This window comes from Stegodyphus dumicola, chromosome 9, assembly GCF_044657685.1.
Source record: "Stegodyphus dumicola isolate Sdum_Otavi_A_Nest chromosome 9, ASM4465768v1".
Taxonomy (NCBI): domain Eukaryota; kingdom Metazoa; phylum Arthropoda; class Arachnida; order Araneae; family Eresidae; genus Stegodyphus; species Stegodyphus dumicola.
In genome coordinates, this window is record NC_140776.1 from 159,695,253 (window position 1) to 159,719,928 (window position 24,676).

Genomic DNA, 24,676 nt, shown 5'->3' on the forward strand with positions numbered 1-24,676 from the left:
TCGATTGAATTGTTAAAGGATTTTAAATATATACGCATTATTTTTTTTATTAATATGGGACCCATATTCAAAAATATAGCAAATGAAGCCCATAATTCTACCTTTTTTATCAAAAACTTGTTATTTTCTTACGCTTTTTATGAAGAATAAAATGTTTAGTTCCCAAAGCCTGTGTGTTTATATTTTTTTATTGTAGTAGTTTTTTTATTTCTGGATTGGGTTGGTATTAAGCATCACTATCACTTGAATTTTCTAGTATATGTTTTAAGGTTATGTTACATTTTTTTAAATTACGTCTAAAATTAACAACTTCAGTTACAAGCTCAAAAAATCAATTTAAATTGCCATGGAACTATAGATCATGAACACATGAACTCATGAATATTTCCATTCACAAATAAACTCTGTGAATAAAACAATCCTCGGATGACAAATGGTGGCTCGAGTTATGAACACTCAAATTGGCAATCTATGATTTTAAGGATTTTTGATTTAATATATGGACATAATTAACACTCAAAGACTTCTAGAATCATCATTTTGATATTTCCTATTGTTTAAGTCCCATTAACAAAGCTTTTCAGAAAGTGGATGACTTACAAGACTTTGAATTCGATTTGGAGAAAATTATAACTAGACTGCATTGCAGGCAGAGCTTCTAAGCGGATGTTTTTTGCTATCTGTGGTACTGAGCCTTAATGCCCTCTGACTAGCAAGTCCGTATATATACGGCCTAGAATATTTTTTGTGATACCTGCAATAACGTATATATACGTGCATCTTCAAATATGTTCAAGAAATTAAGGCAATATCTCAAACGTACATTAAATCCAGGTATAAAGTACCAGGGACATTTTGACATTAAAATCAAGAAAATAAGTTTTTCTCGTGGTAGTCTTTGGAAATTTGTGCTTTCTTAGCGATACCCGGGGCGGTCAGAGGGTGAATTTCTAATTCATTCCCTCTACATCCCAAATTGTGAATGCGTACTTTGGGAAATCGCAACTCGCCGTTCCACGCAAAATAATTTTTTGGGTTTAATATGGCTGTTTAATATATAATAAAAAGTTTTCTTAAAAATAAGAAAAACTCACTTGGTGATTCATATTTTTCTCTTAACTGCCTGTATTTCATTTCTTTGTACTATCTAATTTTGTTTTAAATATATGAACTTGTAAAATTCAGCCCCTGTGTGTTCGCAAGTGTGTCACTCCAGATAACTACATACGTTTCGATTTTAAGAAAATAGGAAGATGTTAAAAACGAAACAGCACATTTTGTCTAAGAAACTTTATTCTAAAAAATGAAAGATTAAAAATATTATAACATAGATTACAAATGAATGATACTTTGAAAGATTTTTCAGCTGAACTCCAGAATCAAATACGATTCCGTAACCTAAAATAAAACGATAGAGATTATTGAGAACAGAATAATATTTTCTTATACAGAAAAATATTTTCAAAATATATATTGTTAATCAAATCACTAAATCCAAACTTGAGTTAAATCAAGTCCACTTTAAAATATAGATGATTCTTTGCCGTAAAAAGTACTATGTAAATAAACGGATAGTTATGATAAATTCTGAGAAACAAAAAAAGTTAGGAAATGTAATTTTCATAAAGGTTAATTAATTTTCATTGATGCCAAATCACACGAGATAATTGGCATTCTGGAGTGGAACCAGTAACAGTAAAAGGTCTGGTTAATTAAAATAATAAAAATCCTACAAAGGCTCTGAGTAACTGTATTGGTTTTATGTAACTTTTACTTCGTACTTATAGTTCTGGAATCATATATTTATACGTCGTGTTAATAAGGTATTCATTTAAATTGAACTTTTGGAATTGCCATTCAGTCGGTTCCTATTCCTAAAATACGTAGAAATAATCTCATTTCTATTAAAAATTAACATACATTTACAGGCAAACTAGGTGAATTTTTAATGTAGTTACACGGAATTATCACATAGGTTCTTGCGTACTATAGTGGTGTAAGTGGTTAGTACACCCAATGAGCAATTAGAAGACCCGTAATTTGTATCCCAATGAAGGAGCAGCTGATTTTTATGTTTGCAGCTTTGAAAAATCAAATAATTTATTTATAGCTTAATTGATAATATTATTGTTGCGACTATCAAATTTCATTAATATCAACTCAGGAATATTTTCAAATTATTTATGATAAAATTTAACTGTCCTTTTATAGATGACATAATTAATTTACAAAGTTATAAGGTTCTCGCTCTTTTCCGCATGACTTCGCAGGATAACTGCAAGCATACGCGACACGTATTCGAGAGGTCCAGGGCTCAAGTTCAGGTGATGGCAATGTTCATTTTGCACTTTTTCAGCTTCAAAAAATCTAATTACTCTACAAAGTATGTACCTTGTATTCGTTTACAGCCGAAAACATCGCGACAAAAACATCGCGGAAGAAAGCGTCGCGGAGAAAACAACGCAAGGCGAAAACGTCGCGGTACAAAACATCATGGGAGAAAATAAAGCAGAGAGATAACATCGCAGTTCTAAAACATCACGGTACAAAATATCGTAGTTTAAAATGAAGCGGTTCAAAAACTGCGCAGTTTAAAAACATCGTCGTCGAAAATATCGCGGTAAAAAATAAAGTACTTACAAATCATCGCATGACGATAACATCGCAGACATGCTTTTTCAGGCTCTAATAATTGTAAATGGATATTCGCATAATGATTTGTGAGCGAAAATAGAAAGGAGAATAATTTTCACTTTCATATTTTTTATTAACTAATAAATTAAAAAAAAATACAGAACAAGAAATTTAAACAAAGCGAGAAATAGTTTTCATTATAAGAGTATCAGATTAACAAAAGAGAATAAAATAATCTTATAATTAGCATTTTTTTTATAAATAAGGTCATGCAGTTACTTATGTTTCTTTTTCTATTCTTTTTTAGATTATACTTTTCTTGAAAAATTACCAGTAAAACTTTATTAAAAAATGATTTATTAATGACTTTTGTTAGTTAACTATGTCAGTTTAAAATCCCATTGAGTTAGTTAATGGGACTCAAGTTACCATTTTACGTTTTCAGCAAATGTTTATTAGTTAATAAAAAATATGAAAGTAAAATTATCCTTCTTTCCATCTTGTGCTCACAAATCATTATGCGAATATCCATTTACAATTATTAAAGCCTGAAAAACGCATTTCTGCGATGTTATCGTCATGCGATGATTTGTAAGTACTTTGTTTTTTACCACGATATTGTCGACGACGATGTTGTTAAACTGCGAAGTTTTTGAACCGTTTTATTTTCGACGACGATATTTTGTACCACGATGGTTTAGAACTGGGATGTTTTCTCTTTGCTTTATTTTCTGCCACGATGTTTTGTACCACGACGTTTTCGCCTTGCGTTGTTTTCTCCGCGATGTTTTCGGCGGACACCCTGTATTCAAATTAACCACTAATCTGAATTTCCAATTTATTGGCATCAAAATCTGTTAAAATCAGACGGTGTTGGATTATTAATAAAAATAATATGGAAGTATATTTGGTTTCAAAAAAATAAATAATTTTAATTCAAGCTGAAAAAGCTTTAGGTTCCAACTCTCTTCTACTTTCCTAAACTAAATAAATTTTTAAATAACACAGAAACACAGTTTGCTGTTACAATGGAAATAGGTTTTAAATTTTAAAACACTTATTTATCATAAATGTTCGTTCTTTATAAAATAATTCTTTATAAAATAATTTATTCGGATAAAGAGGTAATTTACCGGTTTCTTGCTTAGAGTCTGACAAAATACTTCCGTCCGCTTTCATCTGTGGATCGAACTGAACGTTGTCTAAATCATCATACATTTTTAAAGTATTAATACTGCGAGGGTTTTGATTAAACTTCGTGAATGGCTGTTTTCGTTTTCTGTATTGTAACATACGAGATGGATCATAGTTCTGATCAGACAGGTCTCGTTCTTCAAGCATGTTCCTAAAAGGTCTCTGTACTCTTACTCTATCCCTAAATGATTCTTTTATTTCTTTTGGGTACATCTCATCTCCAAGACTGTAGTACTCTTCGTTATTTACTATTTTTTTATCCCAGTACTTGGTGTATTCATTTTGTAATCTCGGATTGTTAATTTTGCTGTTTGTATCAGCAGGTTCTCTGTCTAGAGCAAAAGGTTCTCTATTTGATATAGGGAATTCTGGAACAAAGATTTCGGGATGCATGTCACCAGTCTCGTCTTCATCATTCCAATATTTAGCCCTAGGTTTTAGGAAAGCTGCAAAACAAATGTTTAGAAAGTAAATTTACAGCTGTTTCGTGATAGCGTGAATGTAAGCAATTCAGTTTTTAATGCAGATTTCAGCTGAGAATACTTAACTCATTTTGTAAGACAAAGAAAGGCTACTGTTCAGTAACTTTTAGGCTGTAGAAGTAACTCAAAACAGTATTTTTCAGTATCAAAGACAGTATGAATTTACTGTCTAATTTGTCACAATTCCGCAAAATGTCAGTTACTGTCTTGTAGAGGTTAATTTAACTTTCTAACAGTTATTTTAAGTTTAAACATGCTTTACTGTCTATTCTCGTTTCCCATCTGCTATTCCGCACCCGAATGGGGTTTTAATATTACGTTTTATGCAAACGCGTTAGAAGGAGTATTTAAGGAAGTGCTTAGGAGTACTTAGTGGCTCATACAGAGGCTGTTCACACATTTTTTAGAGGATGCATATTGTATTCACAAAACTAAATTACATAAAATTCTTGTTTTAAATGTTCTATTTGACATCCCTTATTCTGAACTATCTTTCGACACCGCAATTTCCAGGGTAATAATGCCTTTTGAAGTGGCAGAAGAGGTATTCTATCCCATTCCTCCCGAACAGCTTTCCAGAGTCCTGTTTTAGGACAACGCTTGGATAATGCAGTTTTTAAAAGTCCGAAAGCACAAAAAACAATAGATGACACATCGGGAGATTTAGTAGCGGTATCAGTGAAGGGTATGTACTTAATACCAGCTTTTTGTTCCACTTTTTTTATGAAATTTACAGTGGATTTTGATGTGTGACTGCTAGCTTTGTCCTGATGGAGTCTCACAGATCGATGGAACTGTGGGTAAAGCGATGGTATTTCATTCAGACAAATTGGCGATAAAGTGTGTTCCTGATAGTATTTGGAGTTGATTTTGACATTTTTTTGCACTCTCTTTATTTTTAACTTGCCATTATAAGAAAAACCAGCAACAATCATGAATCCCGTAGAAAAACTTTCTTTCGATTCTTTGACCCATGTACTTAAATTTTTTCCTCCCCTTTTATGATAATAAATGGCTCATTTTTGTTACAATCATTTAAATACGCCCATGCTTCATCTATTGTGACAATTGTTTTCCATTTTTCTTTGGATAAGTGTTTCTCATATAGAATTCTGCAGCGTGTCCTGCGTTGAGTAATATGCTTCGGAAGAAGACGATGCACATTGCGTTTTTTCGCTTTCTTAAGATTTAAATCGTTTACGATTTTGTTTACAGTGGGCACTGATCATTTTAATGATTTTGCAACTGTTCTTTGACTAAGGGGATTTTCTTTCAACATTAGACAACGTACCTTTGCAATAGTCGAAGATGTCCGTTTTTCCTTGGATATATTTTTGGAATTTTTGTCCCACTTGAGGCTCCGATTTGACGTTTGCTTCCTTTCTTGCTGATGATATTACCTATCGACGCTTTAGATATCACAAAACCATGACTCTCACGTCGTTTGTGGATAACGGAGTATGCATATTTCTCTTCGGAAAGAGCGAAAATGTAGCCTTCGAACCACTGCTTTGTTAAATTCGCCATTTTGAATAAAAACAAAACTTTCAAGCCACAGACGATAATTTTGACTTTTAAAAACATAGTACAATCGCAATTACGTCTTTTGCAGAAAACGATGTTTCATTACCGCTTACCAAAATCGTCTTAAAAAATGTGCAAACAGCCTCTGTATTTGCCTTCTGACTACTTCGTTCTTAAATCTACTACGATCGACTGTATTGGGCGCGTCTGTTGATAACCGCCGGCTAGGTTAATTTCAGGGCCAACTGTGTTAGGTATTTGTGTCGTTAGGTATTAGTTTCGAATAAAGTCTATTTATTTTAGTATTACATTAGTTTCTTATTTTCTTATCCTGATTTAAAAACCCAGGTGGAGGCTTTCCTGTAATCCCCAGAAGGGGCCATCTGTTATTATTTCTTTGAGTGAATAAAAGTGTATTGGCCCCTTCTCAAGGCTCTCATAGATTTATGAAGGTTTTTTAAAAATAGGATGTTTACTCCGAGTCTCAAATTGCACAAATATCTGCTCTTGATAGTTTATTCTTTGCTGACTTTCATAACACTCAATATTATTAATCTCTAAAACTGAAGCAAATTCGCCTTTTGTCGCCAAATTTGGAGCAGAAATCAGCAAATCTGCACTGACAAAAAATGAGTGCAAAGGTTTTGTTCCTTTAAAAAAAATTAGGAAAAATGCGAAAAAAGGAAACAAAAGTGAATTAATTATCTCAGCTCCAAATTTTAAGCGTACAATACAAAAATATTTAAAAATTAGGATCCTTACGTATCATAATATAATGAAAAGGAATTTTTTACTTTTGGATACTTATTTTGGATTTTATTTGGGTATTATGTATTTTTCAAACACATAGACCATAAAATAAAAAGTTTCAAACTGAAATGAACTTAATATCAATTTCAAAACTGATGAGAACGCTTACATACTTTGAAAATGTCATAACTTTCACATTAAGCATCTAATTTAAAGCTCTAAGATGTTCTCTTCATCCGTCAATTTCACTAGGAATTTAGTTTTAATTAAAAATTACATATGGAATGTCTATTTACATATGTTAAGTTCTTTTAAACATGACCTATCATTCCGGCTAAAAACTTTTTTAAAGAGGAATAGCCTTCGTCGAAATGTTTCAAATAACGGATGAGTAATTAAAACCTCTGAATATTAGTAGTAAGAACTGGGTTTGAAACCAGACCATAGAGCTGATTGCATGGTTGATTTTCATGGTTTTTCCTATGTATAACGTGAATACAAGCCAATTTTCTTTATAAAATTCTCCAAAAACACATTTCACCTTTAGTCACATTGCCTGCTTTATATCACACTGAAAAAAAGCGAACCGAATTTTGAGATACTATTATGCTAATTTCTCAGTTGCAGAGATTTTAGTGTAATATATTTTCGCGTTTAAATAACTCTGATTTAAAACATTTAATTCAAGTTGTGATTGTTAAGGCAAACCCTTAGAACTCAAGACAAATTAGTTTCAAAATTTACAATGTCGCCAGAATACGTAAGAAATTTGAAAATCATCTCAGAAATCATTTTGGGTTGATCTTTGGATTATGGTAACTTGGCATTTTTTGGAGAAAATTTGGCGACCAACCCTGCTACAGCAACCTGCTAGTTTTTGATTGGACGCCATTTTGTTTTCACGAAGTAAAGGCCTTTTTTTTTTTTTTTTTTTTTTTTTTCAACAATCTGCTAGCCGAATTACGCTTATGCTAGAACTTTTATGGAACAAAATGCTTAATTATGACGAAGATTAGGTGCGAAATTGGAAAGTGCAGAATCGCAAGATGCTTGCCGCGTCTTTAAGAATTGCGCATACACGGTATCCATGTACACGTCGACCTATTTTCACTTAAAAAAACATCCCAGAATTGCACAAAAATGGCATTGCGCACATTCTTGACTTTATCCATGTACACTGCTAAAGTCCTAGCTAGTAACCTTTATCGCCTTACCAAAATGTCGCCAAACTACTTGTTACCATATTCCAAAGAATAGCCTCATTTTGTAATGATTTAATATTTATTTAAAAAAAAAGGTAAAGTTCCTGATAGCAGCAAAATACCTCCTTAAATCCTCGTTTTCAGTTTCCGCAAAATCAAACTTCCTAGCTTTCCCCCTTCCCCATTATTATACCAGACATTTGATTATTTCAAGTTCATTTTTGGCGCATTTACATTTCAAAAACCTTTTGTTTTATTGTTTAACTTGGCGTTTTAAGCTCGATTGATTTAAGTAAAATGTTACAGTTTAAATACAATTAATATGCGTGAAATTTATGTTAGAAAATTATGTTAGAAAGTCGCTAGTTAGAGGGAGTCTGAATTTAGGATTTTTGAAACATTCTCTCAGCGAGAAACTCAACTTTCATCAGTAATATGATAGGGAAATATATGTGTGAGCTACATAGAATTCTAATAGGTTTGTAAATAAAAATGAATTATTCATTTATTTATTTCTAGAGGCTGTTACAGCACAATTACTCAGAGAAGGAAAAAAATCTGAAATTTCAACTACAAAAAAATTTCAAAGCTTATTAAACATTTAAATTAACCTCAGAATGGAAAAAAAATTACATTACCGTTGTTTGGAAGAGTATCAGGAAGTGCAGCACGATCATTTCTGTGGTATAAACTTCTAATTTCGTCTTGATCGTCTTGGCCAGTTTCTGCGTGTAATTGTTTTACATTATAAGGGCCATTTTCGATACCAATATTTTCATCGGCATAATTATCATCCAATGTTCTACTTTTATAAAGATTGTTTTCAATATCTGAACTTTCATCGTCAAAATTATTATCCGAACCTCTACGTCTGGAAGGAATATTTTCAATGTTTTTAACGACAGGACTGTCATCATCAAATTCATTAGCAAAATCTTCATTTTGACTCCACATTCTACTCTCTATTGCTTCGTTTAGGAGTTGAGGTCTGTTGTTATTTTCTATCCCTTTCTTGTCATCGTAATCCATTTGACGATACTTATAAATGTCTTGTTGGCTTTTCCTGTTCAGACTGAAATCACTTGCATCTTTTAGGATGTCATAATCGTCATTAACCATTGGTATTCTTTCATAACTCAGGATCGGTTTCTTCATATAATTCCCACTAATGATTTCGTATGCTATAAAAATAAAAGAATAATGCAAGAAATATTCAACTGATTTGAATTTACATTGCTTCAAATTTTAAATCATTTTAAACAAATTTAAGAAAGTGGACTTAACAACAATAATCATCATTTTACAAAAAGAAGAAAAGAAAGACTCTGACGCTGACTGCCTTACCGAAAGATCCGGGTTTGAAGGCATGTATGTTTGTAAATGTACAGTGTCTGGGCGGCATGGGGGCACTCTAAATATACCGAAATTCTCCAATAATTAGCCAAACATTCTCTCGAGAGATTGGTGGTAGGGAAAGAGGAGTGGGAGAACTTTGGACCCGTGTCCCAGGGCGCTCTCCACCAAAATGGGAAGGGGCGGAAGTGAGCAAAGTCGTACTCTCATCTGAACATGGTGCTCAATGCTCTTGCCAACGACAAGCGCTATCTTGCCCTCTCTTGCCACGATGAACTTCGTATGATTGTTCTGATGTTACTGTCCATGGAGGTAGGAAGTACCTCCATGTTACTGTCAGACAAGTGAAATAAGTCACAACAACAGAAAGACTATTATCGCATTTTCTCATGCGTGTTGTTGTTGCTTAAGTAGTTATCATATTCTGCTGGAATTAGGGGATCCATGGTTTGAATCTTGGATTTTTTTAATTGAATTTTTCAAATTTCCCATCTTGAAAGACAATGGTTTTACCATGTTTACTGAGCTAAAAGATCATGAACGTGCAATAACCTATCACCACCTGGATCTGGTTGCTTAGGTTCAGTGTCTCATCCCCAATGATATTTTAAAGAGAGGAGAATGTGTCAAATTGTAGCAGACCACCGTGTGGGCTCTTGTGGTATAAGTGGTTGAAAAACTTAGTCGGAAATTGGAAAACCTCTAGTTCAAATCCAACCAAGGACATATGCCTTTTCACATTTTCCGACAATCGAATTTTATAAGAATCTATTAGAAACGTGCTCAAAGGTGTGCAATTTATTAAATATCATTATGTGTTGGTTAAACGTTATAATTTATATAAGTATATTCCTTTTATTTCCAGTTAGTTTTCAAAGAAGGCAAATAATTTTATTTTTGCGTTTGTAGAACTTTAATCAAATAATCACTATAAGTATGTTTGCTAAGTAAGAAGAAAAAGGAAAAGTTTTTCGCATCTTCAAATGAACGAATAAAGCGTTATCACACAAAGTTTAACAGCCTGATACTTTGTCCATCTGGGTGTCGAGCCAGCAAGCACTTGCAGCAAATCCAGGCTCTCCTTCTTGAAATTCATCGTAAAAGTTTAGGGTTTTCTCTTGTAAAAATAGTCCTGAAATGGGTTTTTCCTATTCACTTTGCTGCCTGAACCACAAATAAAGCGTCTTGCTCACTTTATCGTATTCACCACCTTTCATACTTTTTCTTTCCTTTAAATGCTCTTTCACATATGCTCTTTTCACACACCAAGACTCGAGCACGGATCTTTTCTTTTTTCACCCTATCAAAGTAGTCCGTCCAACACCATGGTAAATCCGTGGTAATTTTGCTTACACTTTCCCCTTTGTCTAGTCTCTTGAAGGCATCTAGTTTCATTTCCATTGTCACATTAGTTTGTTTTCGAACGACATTTTCACTTCCCAGAATATCAAAAGTTCTCAAAAATATGGTAACACTTATACGCTTAAATGAAAACTGAGTAACGATATCCTCATTTAACTGGTGTGAGTTTATTTTGCAATAGGATGCAGTCACAAAACTTCAGACAAGTCTTCTAGCGTTTCGCAACAATATAAAAAGAAATGCGAGTTAGCGACCAGCTGTTACCTGAGTTTCTTCGTATCCTCGAAAGAAGCAAACAGCCTCGCCAAGTGTTACAACATATCTTGAAGTTTGTTAGAATTAATGACAAATGTGAAAACGGCAAAAATTTCAGAAAAGGAACACTCAAATCTTTCAACAGAACAGGCAAGACATACGCATAAATAATAATTATATGTACTGTCCGTAATATTTTCTCTGTTTGGCCTAGAGATACCTTAAAAAAGTTCATAAAAAGGTTGTCGAGTTGTACGGAATTTCGAGATATCGGGGATCGAGTTTGCGGGACTCTACAGTACTTCTTTTACTTCGTACAAGTAAAAATGACACAAAATATATTATATAAACTTCTAATTTTATTAAATAAATATTTGTCTTATTTCATGAATTCTGAGACGATATTTCAACAAAACTTCGAAATGCGAGTTTTTCTATACTTAATGAAGAACATGTAAGAACCAGGAAACGTTACTTTCAAGAGTATGAGGAATGTATTCAACGTTGTAGTTCATAACTCTTCGATTTAACCCTTTCCGGTACGCTACCTTTTAAAGTTGGAGTTTTGACTTAAAAAAAAAAAAAAAAAAAAAAAAAAAAAAAAAAAAAAAAAAGGTAGGCTGTCTAATTAGGCCTAGAGGAATACACAAGTAAAATTTAGTGAAGATAGCATTTATCGTTTTAATTCTGTGGGTGTGTCCAAAGTGGCACACTGATTGAATAGAGCTTCGAAAAGAGTGTTGAAACGACCATTGTTGTCAATGAACTGACCGATGAGATACGAAGAAACAAAGAATACAGACTCTCAGTTGTCCTAGATGATCGGTGAGCCCGGTCTGGGCACACCTAGGATTCGCCGTTTGATTTTAGGCAAGATTTCAAGGTAAAAATTTAAAACTAATATACAATAAGAAGATTAGCATACAGCCAAAAAAATAACAAAAAATTTCTTTTCAAACAATTCCTTTTATACCCTAAAAAAATCTGGAAGATTTCTTTGAAAAATGAGGGTCTTAAAAAACTAAACATCGCTAAAATATATGGACTGTTTTGTGTTGAGCTGCCATCTACTATAAATAAAGAATGTTCAGAGTAACCTATAAATTCTTTTTCATTCAATTTTTCCTGTGCGTACAAGAAGGAAATTTTTAGGTGTGTCCAAACCGGACACACTGTGCCGCAAAGGGTTAAAGTGGCACTAAAATTTAAAAAATGCACATCCTTTCCCGTTATCAAAAAGTTGCCAAATATTTTTATTATTTTTATTATTAGAGAATATAAAAACCTGCTATTATGGTCTGAAATATTGTAATAGAATTTAATGTGGATTCTGCACTTAAAAAAAAAATCTGAAAGCTTTCAAATTACGCCCAAAAGGGAGGTTTTGTTAACGTTTTCTGTGTTACCTTTATTTATTAAATATCCTGTTCTTCGCCTTAACTTAAACCATAAAATTCAATTCAACAGCAATAATACAAATATTTAAAAAGAGAAAATCTTTAGACTTTTCAATACACAGTCTAGCGCGTTGGTGATATTTTTTTTTTTTCCCGTACAGTGTTGCCATTGCTCGCTTTGAAATCGTTGAATATGTTAATTAAAGTTTCGTTAAAGTTTTACAAAATATGAAATAGATCATCGGTTCTCAACCTTTTGACTAACGCGTGCCATCTAAACAAAAACTGAAAACCTTTTGTACCACCACCACTCTTGAACAAAGCTCAGATTGCATAAATTTACGAGTGTCAGAGAAAACGCTTAATCGGGATGTTGGGGTGTAATTTTTGAATATAATAGTTAAAAATACTTTCCTTCTTTGCGTACCATCTATTTATCTCTTGCTTACCACCGATTGAGAACAGCTGAAATAGATAAGAAAACTAATTCCAGATTCGGGCTTTTAGATGCCTATATTCGATTGGGGGACTACGTTATTCAAAATTTGATTTCTGAAAGTACCGTTGTCTTTTCAGAATGCGAGAAAGATACATACATTCCTGCAGTTTCTTCCATTATTTAATTTCTTTAAAATATAATGCATAGCTCTAATATTTGGTGGCAACAATTGGAAAAGTGAAGCACTGTTTTATAGTGGACGACGCACAATACCAAAGCGAACTGCCCTTCTGGGCAAACTGCCCCTTCGGACTAAAAAAATTAGACCATTCTATAACTTCCGTTTTACCGAGCTGGTTGACGAAATTTAATTTGTGTTTTTATGTCTAGAAAGCGCCGCGTAGGATACACATTATATTTATATACAGCTTTGTTCCAGCATATGTAATTTGACACAGAAATCGGATTTCTTCTGAAATGAAACACCAGTTTTTTCCTAATTAGATTCTGGGACTCAGATTGCGCCTAGATATTAAATTTTGTAATATCTGTCAAGAAACTTACCGAGAAATTAAAAAATTATCTTGCCTCATTTTTGTTCAGTTTGCACCAAGAATAAATCGCTTGGCGGAAATTGTCAATTTATGGTAACTTTTTTCCTTTCCCTTTCATTGTGCACGAGTGAAAAAAAAGGTGCATCTTTCAATTTTTCAACTAATTTTAATAAAGTTCCATTTTGGAATTTAATAAAGTGGCATTTAGCTACATTTGGCGTTATTATCGCTTATAGCAAACATGTCAAATTTCAAAACCCTTTAATATATAAATCAACGTATAACTTGGGACATTTCGAATAAAAAACTCTAGATTTGTGAAGGTATGCCTAGAAATACATCTACTTTAAGAACATGGCAAAATTTGTATGGGTTATAACTCGAAATTATTTTTCGAAAAAAAATATATTACTAAAAATACAAATTTTAAAAATAAATCAGAAAATATCTGCAGATTATATTTAGATTGAACCTAAATTTTGAACTGTGAAAAACGTAATCAAGTAAGTTTAATAAAACAGAGATATTAACAAATATATACCAAATTCAATTAACATTGAAGAAGTAACATTTTGAGAGCTAATTTTTTAAAACCTACATGTACGATTTTTACAAAACTTGACACTTTTAGCATAATGAGTAGTGCAATTGAAGCATGGAAAACATTTGGCATGTTAGTTTAGAAAAAGTCCCATTTTGTGTCAAAATTCCTATGTTAGAACAATGTAATATATAAATCTAATATACGTCCTTATAATCTAATATAAATCTCGTTTTCAAGATATGAAAAATGCAAGTAAACTTCGTCAATCGGCCCAGTAGAACAAGAGGTATAGAACTGTCGTATTATTTTTCTGTGAGTATAACCTAATTGTTTTTCTTGAGATAATTGGGAATCAAATTAAGAAGCTGTATATATGAATAAACCGTGCGTGTATGTCATAAAAATCGCAAATTATTTAGCTCTAATTTAGTTTACAGTTTATTAGTTTAGAATACAGAAGTTTCCTCACAAAGCACTGAAATTATCCTTTAACGGCATGTTTTTTAATGTTCATGTAGTTAAAAGCATCATTCATTTTCAAGACAAAAACTAGATTAACGGATAAAAGCAAACTGAAATATAATGTCCCTTTTACTTATTTGTGCATAAAAACATATATGTACTTACTTCCAGTTGCTGTTTCTCTTATCATATGACTCTGTATGTAAGAAGTGGTGATAAAACCATAAGGCGGAGGCCTATAATTATGTTCTATTCCATGATCATAGAAATAAATTTTACCTGTTGATGAAAGCATTTATGAGAATAATTACAATATTTTTTAAACAGCGAGCACGTCAAGATATTAAGCTATTTAGTATATATATTAATATTGTTACGAATTTGGTATTTAAAAAGGTAATGTTAGTTCAATTACAAATTAAATGGTTTTATTTCTCGCGCAGTGCAGCGCGTGACGAATATTAAAAGAAAGCTAAGCCGGAAAATTGAAAATACAAGAGCGCGTGCATTAAATAAATAAATATCTCTTTTTGATTTCGAAAAAGTACTGGAAAATTCTAGCGCGTGATTTTAAAATCTTATAAAAGGAGGAAAACATCTCAGTTTGTAGTAGTTGCTTAGTTTGTTGTTGTTTAGAAAACTACTGTTGTTGATTGTAGCGAATTCGCGGATTAGCGTTCTTTAGCTGTTTTGAATTACGTTCTATTGGACATTTGAGTAGTTAAAAGAAAACTACTGTGAGATATTGTAATACTGCGTGATAATTTGAGAAAATTTAAGCATTTTTGTTGTGATAATAATAAATTTTTGTTCATTTTTTTCATCGGACTTGTGCATTCATTTCATAACGAACCCGTACGCACGCAACAATATTATTTATATATATATATTAATATTATTTAGACGTCAAGATATTAAGCTAATAACAAAAGTAATTGCTTTTTGTTCAGTTGTAGCCCTATTTGAAAACGTATTATTTTTTACCTGTAAATTTATTATTTACTGAAGTTTATCAGTAATTCTATTTAACGTAATTTATGCTGCTGTGATGATAATGTTTAGAAGCAGTTGTTCACCTCACTTATGAGCTCTTTAAAGAGGCAACTCACAGGAAGACATATGTTTATTTTTGTATGGCTAAACTTTGTTTTTTACATGTTTCAAGATTACATGAAAGAGAAGTGGGGAATCAAAATATTCGCTTTGAACAACTGAACTTTTAAAACTTAATATACGCTGTGAGCTTTCGAATAGGTGTCTTTAAATTGTTATGCTTAAAGCATCATATGTCTGAGAAGAAAGCAGCTTAAAGAAAGTAGGATTACCGACAAAAGAAAACTAGACTGTTCACTTGTGAACTATAGTTTACAAGGGAAAAGATTTAAAATTCTTTCAAAGTGGTTTAAAAGTAAAGTGATGGCTTATAAAACTAAGCTAAAAAAATGGATTATGAACGAAAGAGAAGCAGGTTTGTTCCCTTTGTAACTGTATTTCAAATATTTTTAAAGGGTATGTTCACCCAAACGTTCTTAAAAGTGGCTCTGTAAAAACTGACAAATTACCGTTTCTATCTACATTCTATTTACACAGAAACAAATTTAAAATTCACATTTTTTTACTTTTCCAAGTGATTTTAAAATTAAAGTGATGTCTGACTAAGCTTAAAGAAAGGAGAACTTTCGACAAAAGAGAACCAAATTGCTCAGTTTGTAACTATAACTAAACATTCCGAAGTTCCAACCAAGGGTTCTTAAAAATTGCTTTTAAAAAAATCGGCGAATTAATCGTCTTGACTAGAATCAATTTACACCGGTACAGATTTAGAATTTACAATCTTGTTTGACTTTTACAAGTGATTTAAAACTAAAGTAATGGCTTATAAAACGGAGCTTAAAAGAAAGTTGGATTATCGATAAAATTGAATGAATTGTTGGTTTTATACATATTTAAACTGTTTTTAAAAGATATGTTCAAACAAAGTTCTTTTTTTTTTAAGAATTCCTCTCTAAAAATCGATGACAATGAATTTACAATGGAACAGATTTAAAATTCCTAACTTTGTTTGACTTTTCCAAGTTTAAAACTAAACGGTCGATCACTTATCAACAATAGCTGGTAATAATTAAGCGATCTGCAATGAATGTACAAATACTGAAATCAAATCCTTTAAAACAAGACACCTTTTCTATCTCAAGCTAGTCATTCTATAAAGGTGTATTAAACAGTTTAGAGTGACAATGGGATTCGACGTAGCCTATACCAAACACTAAATATTTTCCAAATACATCAGTTCTAGAGCTTACATACAACTAGACGGTTTTTTTGCTCAACAAGCCCAAATTGCAGTTTATCTTTTAGTAGCCCTTAATAATTCTTGCAAGTATTTTAATTTGAATAATAATTTGGTCTGAGCGAATATATGTGATAATAGGCGAAGGTAGTATAGTTTTTAATAAGTTTAACTGTTTGCAAAAATTTGAAATGATTGTCTCACGCTGAGGAATATTTCTTCTTTATTTCTGTAATAAAGTTCTTTCCAGAGTTTGGCTGATGAGAAAGCTATAAATTATCCCAGTTTATTATTATAATATTAATATTATCCAGTATAATAGCTATAAATTATCCAGTATTTGTAGCTGATGAGAAAGCTATAAATTATCCAGTCGTAAAGGTTTCCATTTTCTAATCTTGAGTTTTATTTTACAGTCAATTTATTGAGGAATAAAACTGATATTCTAATTGGCTAAATTTTAAATTGGTTTGATAAAGATAATTGATATAATACGTATTGAGAAATTCATCATCCTATTCGAAATATTCAATTTATTTGTAATATCTATAATGTCACTTATAATTAGTGCATTTTTAGAATAATTTTAAATTCAAACTAAAATCCTTAAAAATCTGGTTTCAGGTTATTTCAGGTGCATGCCTTTTATACGCACTATAGTTTCCTTTCTATTTAAGACCAATGTTATTTTTCTAGAGTAGATAAATATAATATAAGAAAGCACGTGTAACAGATTGTAATAAACTCAAACAGCATTCCGTAATAAATGCTTGAGTTACCGCCCTGAGAAAAGCCTTAAAGATGCACATAAACTGTCTGACAATGCAGTGAAAATAATTCTCAATAAATACAAGAAATAGCTTTTTATGCATTTCGCTTTACTTACTATTCATTTAGTCACTGTGTAGAGACATTAAGTATTTTTTGGAAAGCAGGCAAGGTGAACAATTAGCAACGCCTTCGCCGGGAATCGAACCACGGACCTCTGGAATACCGGCCCAGCGTATAGAACCATTACACCACGAAGGCACGCTAGGAAAGCGGGAAAGATACCTTATATACTGCCCCTTTTAAAGGGCGGCTGTGTTCTTTTTAGGGGACCCAATCGCCAAATCCTGGCTGTGGAGAGTCATCATCCACAACCCTTTTAGTTCGGGCGCCACTGTAGTGACATTACGATTTTTTTGGAGGCCGGAGAGATAAAAAATTAGCAACGCTTTCGCCGGGAATAGAACCACGGACCTCTGGAATACCGGCCTAGCATGCAGAACCACTACACCACGAAGGCACGTTAGGAAAGCGGGAAAGATACCTTATAACTGGATGAATGAAATGTTTACGATGCTAAAGAAAAACGTAGCATGCAGTTAGCAATTGTGGTAAAGGTGTTCAACGATTGCTTCTAATATCTATAATGTCACTTATGATTAGTGCATTTTTAGAATAATTTTAAATTCAAACTAAAATCCTTAAAAAATGGTTAACATTCGTAAAATTTTTTACTAGAAAGTACTAATGCTAATGGTTAACATTTGTACTTTCTAATAATTTTAGAAATTTCTCTGGAAATTTCGAGTATTACTTTTAGTGATATATGATTGCTACTTTAATCTTCATAATCACCAAGCTATGACACGATTGCAGAACTTATAGCAAGAATGCATTAAGCCTACAGATTGAAATATGAAATTTGCTGATTATATTGTAGTTGTGCATAATAAGCCTTCTCTTATCAGCTCCGACTTTGATTAGGACATTTACTATCTGCCTTTTTCTATTGTTCGCTTAACTGTTTTTAATTTTTTACCTCACATCGACCCTATGGCTGTATGGATGCTTTTCATAATGTGTTACTGAACACTTTTATAATTGTTAGAGCAATTATATTTCCCAGCTGATATATAAGCAAGATAACTTACTCGTAACTGGAGTGCCATATAACGAAGGATCGCAACTGCAAAACAAACTTGGCAGCAAGAACGTACAACCAATTCGTTTACAGTAGAAAAGCCAGCAGCGCCCAACGAATTTATTACATTTGGGCCCAGCAAAATCTTTGAAGCATTTGCAGTCCTAAAAATGAGACAGCTTACTTGAAATTAAACCAATTAATTAATATTTCGTGATAATATTACAGAAGGAATGTTGATAAATAATCAAATACAGGAAGCTGTAAAGATAATTAATAGATAATATTATAAATATTAGTAATAATAATATTATGGGGGCTCGTATTGGATGAGGTGATAAAAGAGTTCGTTACAGTGTAACAATGATTTATCACAACGGTTAAGATACACACGGAGATAACACATAATTTTAAGAATTATACAAAGGAGTCTAATACAACCTAACAGATTCATCACCTGACCTTTACTGAAGTGTTTCTCTGACTACTCACCAGAGCACACCCTCGTTGCTACCGTAGTTTAAATTAACAGCAGAGTTTTTACATCAAAGGATCGGTTACAATATAATAATAATAAGTATCAAAAACTTTAGTCATTAAAAAAGCAATATTCGTGTTATTCTGTTGAGCTGGTAAGAAAGTAATTTGGGTTTACACAAATAGATGGCGTTATGTTCGTTTTGTTATTCTTTTATTAGGTTTATATGTTTTTTTCTTTTTTTTTAAAGATTTGGTAGTTGACACTTTTAGGTTGCTATAGAAACAAATTCCGTGTATATTTATTTATGATTGTTAATTTACGGTCAAATTTAGCATGGGATGCAAAAATAAACATTTTCGAAATACTTAACTTTTCTAATTTCATAAAGGTAAGAAAGCGACTAAACCTCACAAAAAACATATGAAGTTTACGACATTAATTATTTAACAGAACGCACGTGTCAGAATTGTTTTAAAACATTTCTTTCTTGAGCTTCTTCATTTGAAGATGACTAACGTTCTGGACGATCTTCTGAAGATGATGATGACAAAATTAAAGCCATAATTGAGTCGGATCGCTATGTAACTGTGCAAGAGACTGCCAAAATGGTTAAACGTATCATATACACCTATTGAAAATCACGTAAGATATCTTGGTCTCGATGAAGACCTATTGAAAATCACGTAAGATATCTTGGTCTCGATGTTTCGTTTTCGCATGAATTAAAATAAATTCGCTTAACCAACAAATTCCGTGTAATTAATATTTACGATACGCATTTCAAACGCATTTTACAATACGCATTTTAATATTTACGATACGCATTTTACGATACGCATTTCAAACGTAATGCAATTCGACTCTTTATTGAAACGAATTATCACTGGTGATGAGAAATGGATCATTAACAAAAACATTTATCGGAAAACAATCATGGTCCAACGATGATGAATCAATACAATTCATATCGAAAGCTAAATTGCATTAAAAAAAAGATCATGATGTCAAGTTTTACAAAAGGGTTGTATATTTTGAGCTGCTTCTAAGCAACCAAATGATCAATTCAGATGTTTACTGCCAAACTCTTATGAAACTGGAGGAAGAAATCAAAGGTCATAACTGGCAAATTGTAAACGAATCGTGTTCCACTGCGACAATGCGAGTCCTCTCAGATCTTTAGCAACACGTACGAAATTATTGGAGTTTGGTTTGGATAGTCATGTCGCGTTACATACAAACAAACGCACGTACATGCAGAAGTCACAAAAAAAAAATCTATTCTGAATTCATTTTAGATCTATTTCACAATATCGTTTTGGGAAAAAGAGTCCTCTATTCTGTCCTTATTTACAGACGTATGGGAAAAACATAGTTCAAATGGAATCTAGAGGGGTCAAAGTGGTATTTTCATTGAATGTGATATCCTAAATATTTCGGAATTACTTCCTTTACTTACGTACAAGGAAGTAAAAATGCCCAATTTATCAACATATAAGAATAAAAAAACTAATTCCACCCGGGCCAAGTAACAGAGCGGAAATATAAAGAAATTTGTATGTGATTATTCGTGCAGCCTATTGCAATGAAAGAGGGAGGTTTACAGTTACATATTATAGCAGTCCCATATACGACATTTTAACCTTCTACAGCTACTCGTTCTTGAGTTATGAGAAATACATACATGCGTACGTATGTATGTGTAGACATAAAGAAAAAATCTCTTCTGAATCCAGTTTAAATCCATTTTGCAATCCGTTTTATCAAAAACAGTGCTTTATTCCGCCAGTACGTGCAGGCGTCACGCAAAACATCGTTCGAATATTTTCGAGAGCGGTCGGATTCGTTAAAATATGAGATTGAAATTTTTCGCAAATACAATACTTCCTTTACTTCGTACAAGGAAGTAATTAAATAAAAATTAATTTTGGACGAGTTAATTTTATAGAAAAATCTTTCGATTATCAGACTTTTCGTCTCTACCAGACCAAAATCAATTTTTTTCTTTTAAATTTCAAATTTGTTACGGGCTTACGTGTGCGGCATTAGTTTAGACAAATGTTTCCTATTTCAAAATTCTCAATATGAATAAATGGAGAATTTCATAACACCATTGCAAACTTTCAAATTGCAATTGAAGTACAAAATGTGAATTGAGACACTTACTTCTGATGCACAAACACCCATGTCGCAAAAGCTCCACGTTCTTGAATCACTAAGCTGAAACGGAGCTCCACTATCGAACCCACATCCAAATTCTGAAAGAAACATTTATTTATTTATTTTTCTAAAAAAAGAGAGTAAAACAAATCAAGAAGATTCAATTTGTGTTGCCGGTTACTACTGAGAGCAATAAAACTCGTAGTTTCCTTAAAAGTAAAATTGTATTTCTAATAAACAGTTTAACTTATTTGAGAGCAGCTGCAATATATAATGATTAGTTTGCAGAATAATGTAATAACTAATTTTTATAAACTCTTATTTTCTAAATATTTATAACAGAAACCGGCTAAAATTCCATAAGCGGGGTAAGTTGGCGGCAAACTATTTTGGCCTTCAAAATTTGGCGAATTTTTTAGGCGCACTAAATGAAAGCACTAAAATGTGATTTTTAAACGTAAACAGAATAGTAACTTCTAAGTTTTGCAGTAGTGAAACGCCGTTATTTTGTGTAAACAGAATAGTAAAATGAGATGATAAAATGTAATGAGTAAAACAAAGTCCAACAGCTTTGCAAGTAAAAGCATAGTCCTATATATATGTAATTCATCATAAAATAGTAGAATGAACAATTCTTGTAAATAATTATTGAGTAAATAAATGTATACACTTATCAGATCAGAGCACTGCGAAGTCAGTTTTAAACGTAAGCAGAATAGCAAATGCGTATTCAGCATCATAAACTAACTAAAATATTCAAGTTACTATCGTCGTGGAATTCAACACACTAAACAACTTTCGTTCAAAGCTTTAAATACTCCACATCTTTCGATTGCCACATGCAAGAAACATAACTGAAAATAAAAATTAAATAAATAAAATTAAATAAAAACATTCATAAATTATAAATTTCATGTCATATGAAATCCAATATTCTCCCACCAACAACAGCTTAACCTTCTGCAAATATTTATATAAATATAATATTAAACATATATATAACAATAATATTAAACAGTAAAACTTTTAAAAACAAACACAGTATTTCAAAATTAAATTTAAAAAAAAAAAATCTGGCTACACTAAATTCGCGCTCTTACAGTTACCGAAATAAAGCTCTAGGTTTGACACAAGAAAACATACAGCCGGAAACCACAACCAAATTAAAATCGCGCCAAACAAAAAACTCTCGCCAAGTTTAGCGCTCACCCCGATTATGGAATTTTAACCCAGAAACAAATATATATTAACTGATTATGATATTTACAAATAATTAGAATTGCAACAAACCTTACCTTGTGAATCTTTGCGGACTATTGCCACCAACTGCATATACCTAGCTGGAGAGAAAGCGGCGACAAACTGGTTGCTGTCATCTGAATCTGCTTTTTCTGGGCATGCCATAATCTTCTTAAGTGTACCACGCATAACTCTTTCCAGGTATGACGACATAGACGTAGGTAATGAGAGCGAAAGTATTATCAGCACCATAAGGAAAGCAATTTTCATGACATGAAGCAGCCGGATCTGAAGAAAGGTTTGAATTGTTTAAAGTAACGAAAATTGCTTCAGTGCAAAAGTAACACATATATCTCTAATTTATACATGAAGCATTCGCATCAACTACAGAATCTGTCATCAGCAACTACGAGGAAAGTAAGTCGCCATACTTCCACCCTATTTTAAGAATAATTCGGTCTGAATGGCGCATGCGTGTTTGCGCTCATGGTCGCGGATAAGGCGATCGAACTACAGTGGATGGACAAAAATATGGAAACACCTTGTGAAATGCATGTTTGAAAAGAAAGATTGATTTTAATGAAATATGTAGGTGGCGCTGGCGTTTTTGACTACTGATGCCACCTATACAACTTCGTAAATGTGCTAAACAGTTCAGTTGTTTGTCGGAGTACTGTTATGTGAGGTTGTCATTGCATTATGTCAGAGTTAACAGAATTCGAACGTGGGCAAATTGTTGGAGCACGTAAGGTAGGTGCTTCCGTAAGCAGGGTAGCCGAGGTGCTTAGTGTTTCAAGAGGTACTGTATCGAAGATTTATTCCGCATATTTGAAAAGTGGAAAAACATTATCTGCTAAATCACAGCGCGGACGAAAGTGTGTCCTGAGTGATCGTGACAGACGATCATTAAGGGCAATTGTGACGAAAAATAAGACCACAGCTGCAAAAGTTACTGCTGAAATGAATGTTGTGTTACCGAACCCTGTGAGTACCAAAACAATTAGAAGGGAGCTTCATAAACAGGGAATTGACATAAACTGGCCGTGCTGCAATTGAGAAGCCACTCATCAGTGATGGTAATGCCCGTAACAAGAAAAGGTGGTGTTTAAGTCATAAAGCCTGGACTATAGAGCAGTGGAAGCGAGTAATATGGTCTGACGAGTCTTCTTTCACATTGTTTCCCACTTCTGGCCGAGTTTACGTCTGGAGAATGCCATCTCGAGCCTATAATACAGACTGCTTGTTGCCAAGAGTGAAACATGGCGGGTTTCTGTTATGGTTTGGGCAGCCATATCGTGGTTCTCTGCTAACCCCAAGATAACTGTGTCAGGGCACATGACTGCCAAGACTTATGCGAAAATTTTGGCCGATCAAGTTCATCCCATGGTACAAACTTTGTTCCCCGATGGTGATGGTGTCTTCCAAGACGACAAATCCCCTGTTCACATAGCTCACATTGTCCAGGACTGGTTTTCTGAGCACGAGGATGAGTTGTCCCATCTCCCCTGGCCACCACAGTCACCAGACCTGAATATTATCGAACCTTTGTGGTCTACATTGGAACGGAAAGTGCGTTCTCGTTATCCACCGCCAACATCGTTATCTGAACTTGCCACCGTTTTGCAGGAAGAATGGTATAATATTCCCTTGGCAAACATACAGGAACTGTATTTATCCATTCCGAGAAGACTGCAAGCTGTTTTGGATGCCAACGGGTTTCCTACACCATATTAAGCAAAGAAACATGTTTTTTTAAAGGTGTTTCCATATTTTTGTCCAACCCCTGTATACTTCAGTGAAGACAATCACAGTTTCTAACTATAAACATACTGTGCCATAAAAACACCTAAATCATAGAACCAACTTCTTTTACTGAAAATGAACTCTACTCAAATAATAATTAAAATTATCATTAACTATTTTTTAAATAGATTAATATAAATTATTTTCAACAGCAGATCTTAAAAAATTTCATACTAGATCTTTCTTGGGTATACAAGACAATGGCAGCATAAGATGCGCAAATTTACAAATTACATGCATACATTATCAGTACATCTTTCGTATAAGCTCCTTTATGTATTTTCTAGTCATAAGTTAACGTAATAGGTAAAAGTATGAAGGAGAAACATGAAGCAGAAATTAAACATAAGATTTCATATCTGACTGCCTATCTTCCGATGCACAATAGCATGTTAAATAATCATTTAACCGAAATTAAACATAAGATTTCATATCTGACTGCCTATCTTCCGATGCACAATAGCATGTTAAATAACCATTTTACTAAGAAAGAATAAAATGCTCAGACAAAAAATAAAGCATTAATTATTATTAACATCGAAAATTTTATATTACCTTTTATGCATGGCTCCCTGCATCTAATTCTTTGTGGTAAATATTTAATATGCCTTAAAATTTTCATTTGCGTTTGCAACTGGAAAGAAA

At 32.8% G+C, this 24,676-nt stretch overlaps 1 protein-coding gene across 1 annotated transcript; it reads right to left on the reverse strand.

Moving 5' to 3' along the window:
* Positions 1-1,275: 1,275 nt before the first annotated feature.
* Positions 1,276-24,676, reverse strand: LOC118188826 (uncharacterized). Its single transcript, XM_035359346.2, has 8 exons — positions 24,587-24,676; positions 22,285-22,516; positions 20,996-21,087; positions 18,362-18,515; positions 14,318-14,431; positions 8,425-8,967; positions 3,768-4,274; positions 1,276-1,398 (listed from the first exon to the last, which is right to left on the reverse strand). The coding sequence occupies exons 2-8, from the start codon at positions 22,496-22,498 to the stop codon at positions 1,292-1,294; spliced, it is 1,731 nt and encodes a 576-aa protein (XP_035215237.1). The 5' UTR covers positions 22,499-22,516; positions 24,587-24,676; the 3' UTR covers positions 1,276-1,291.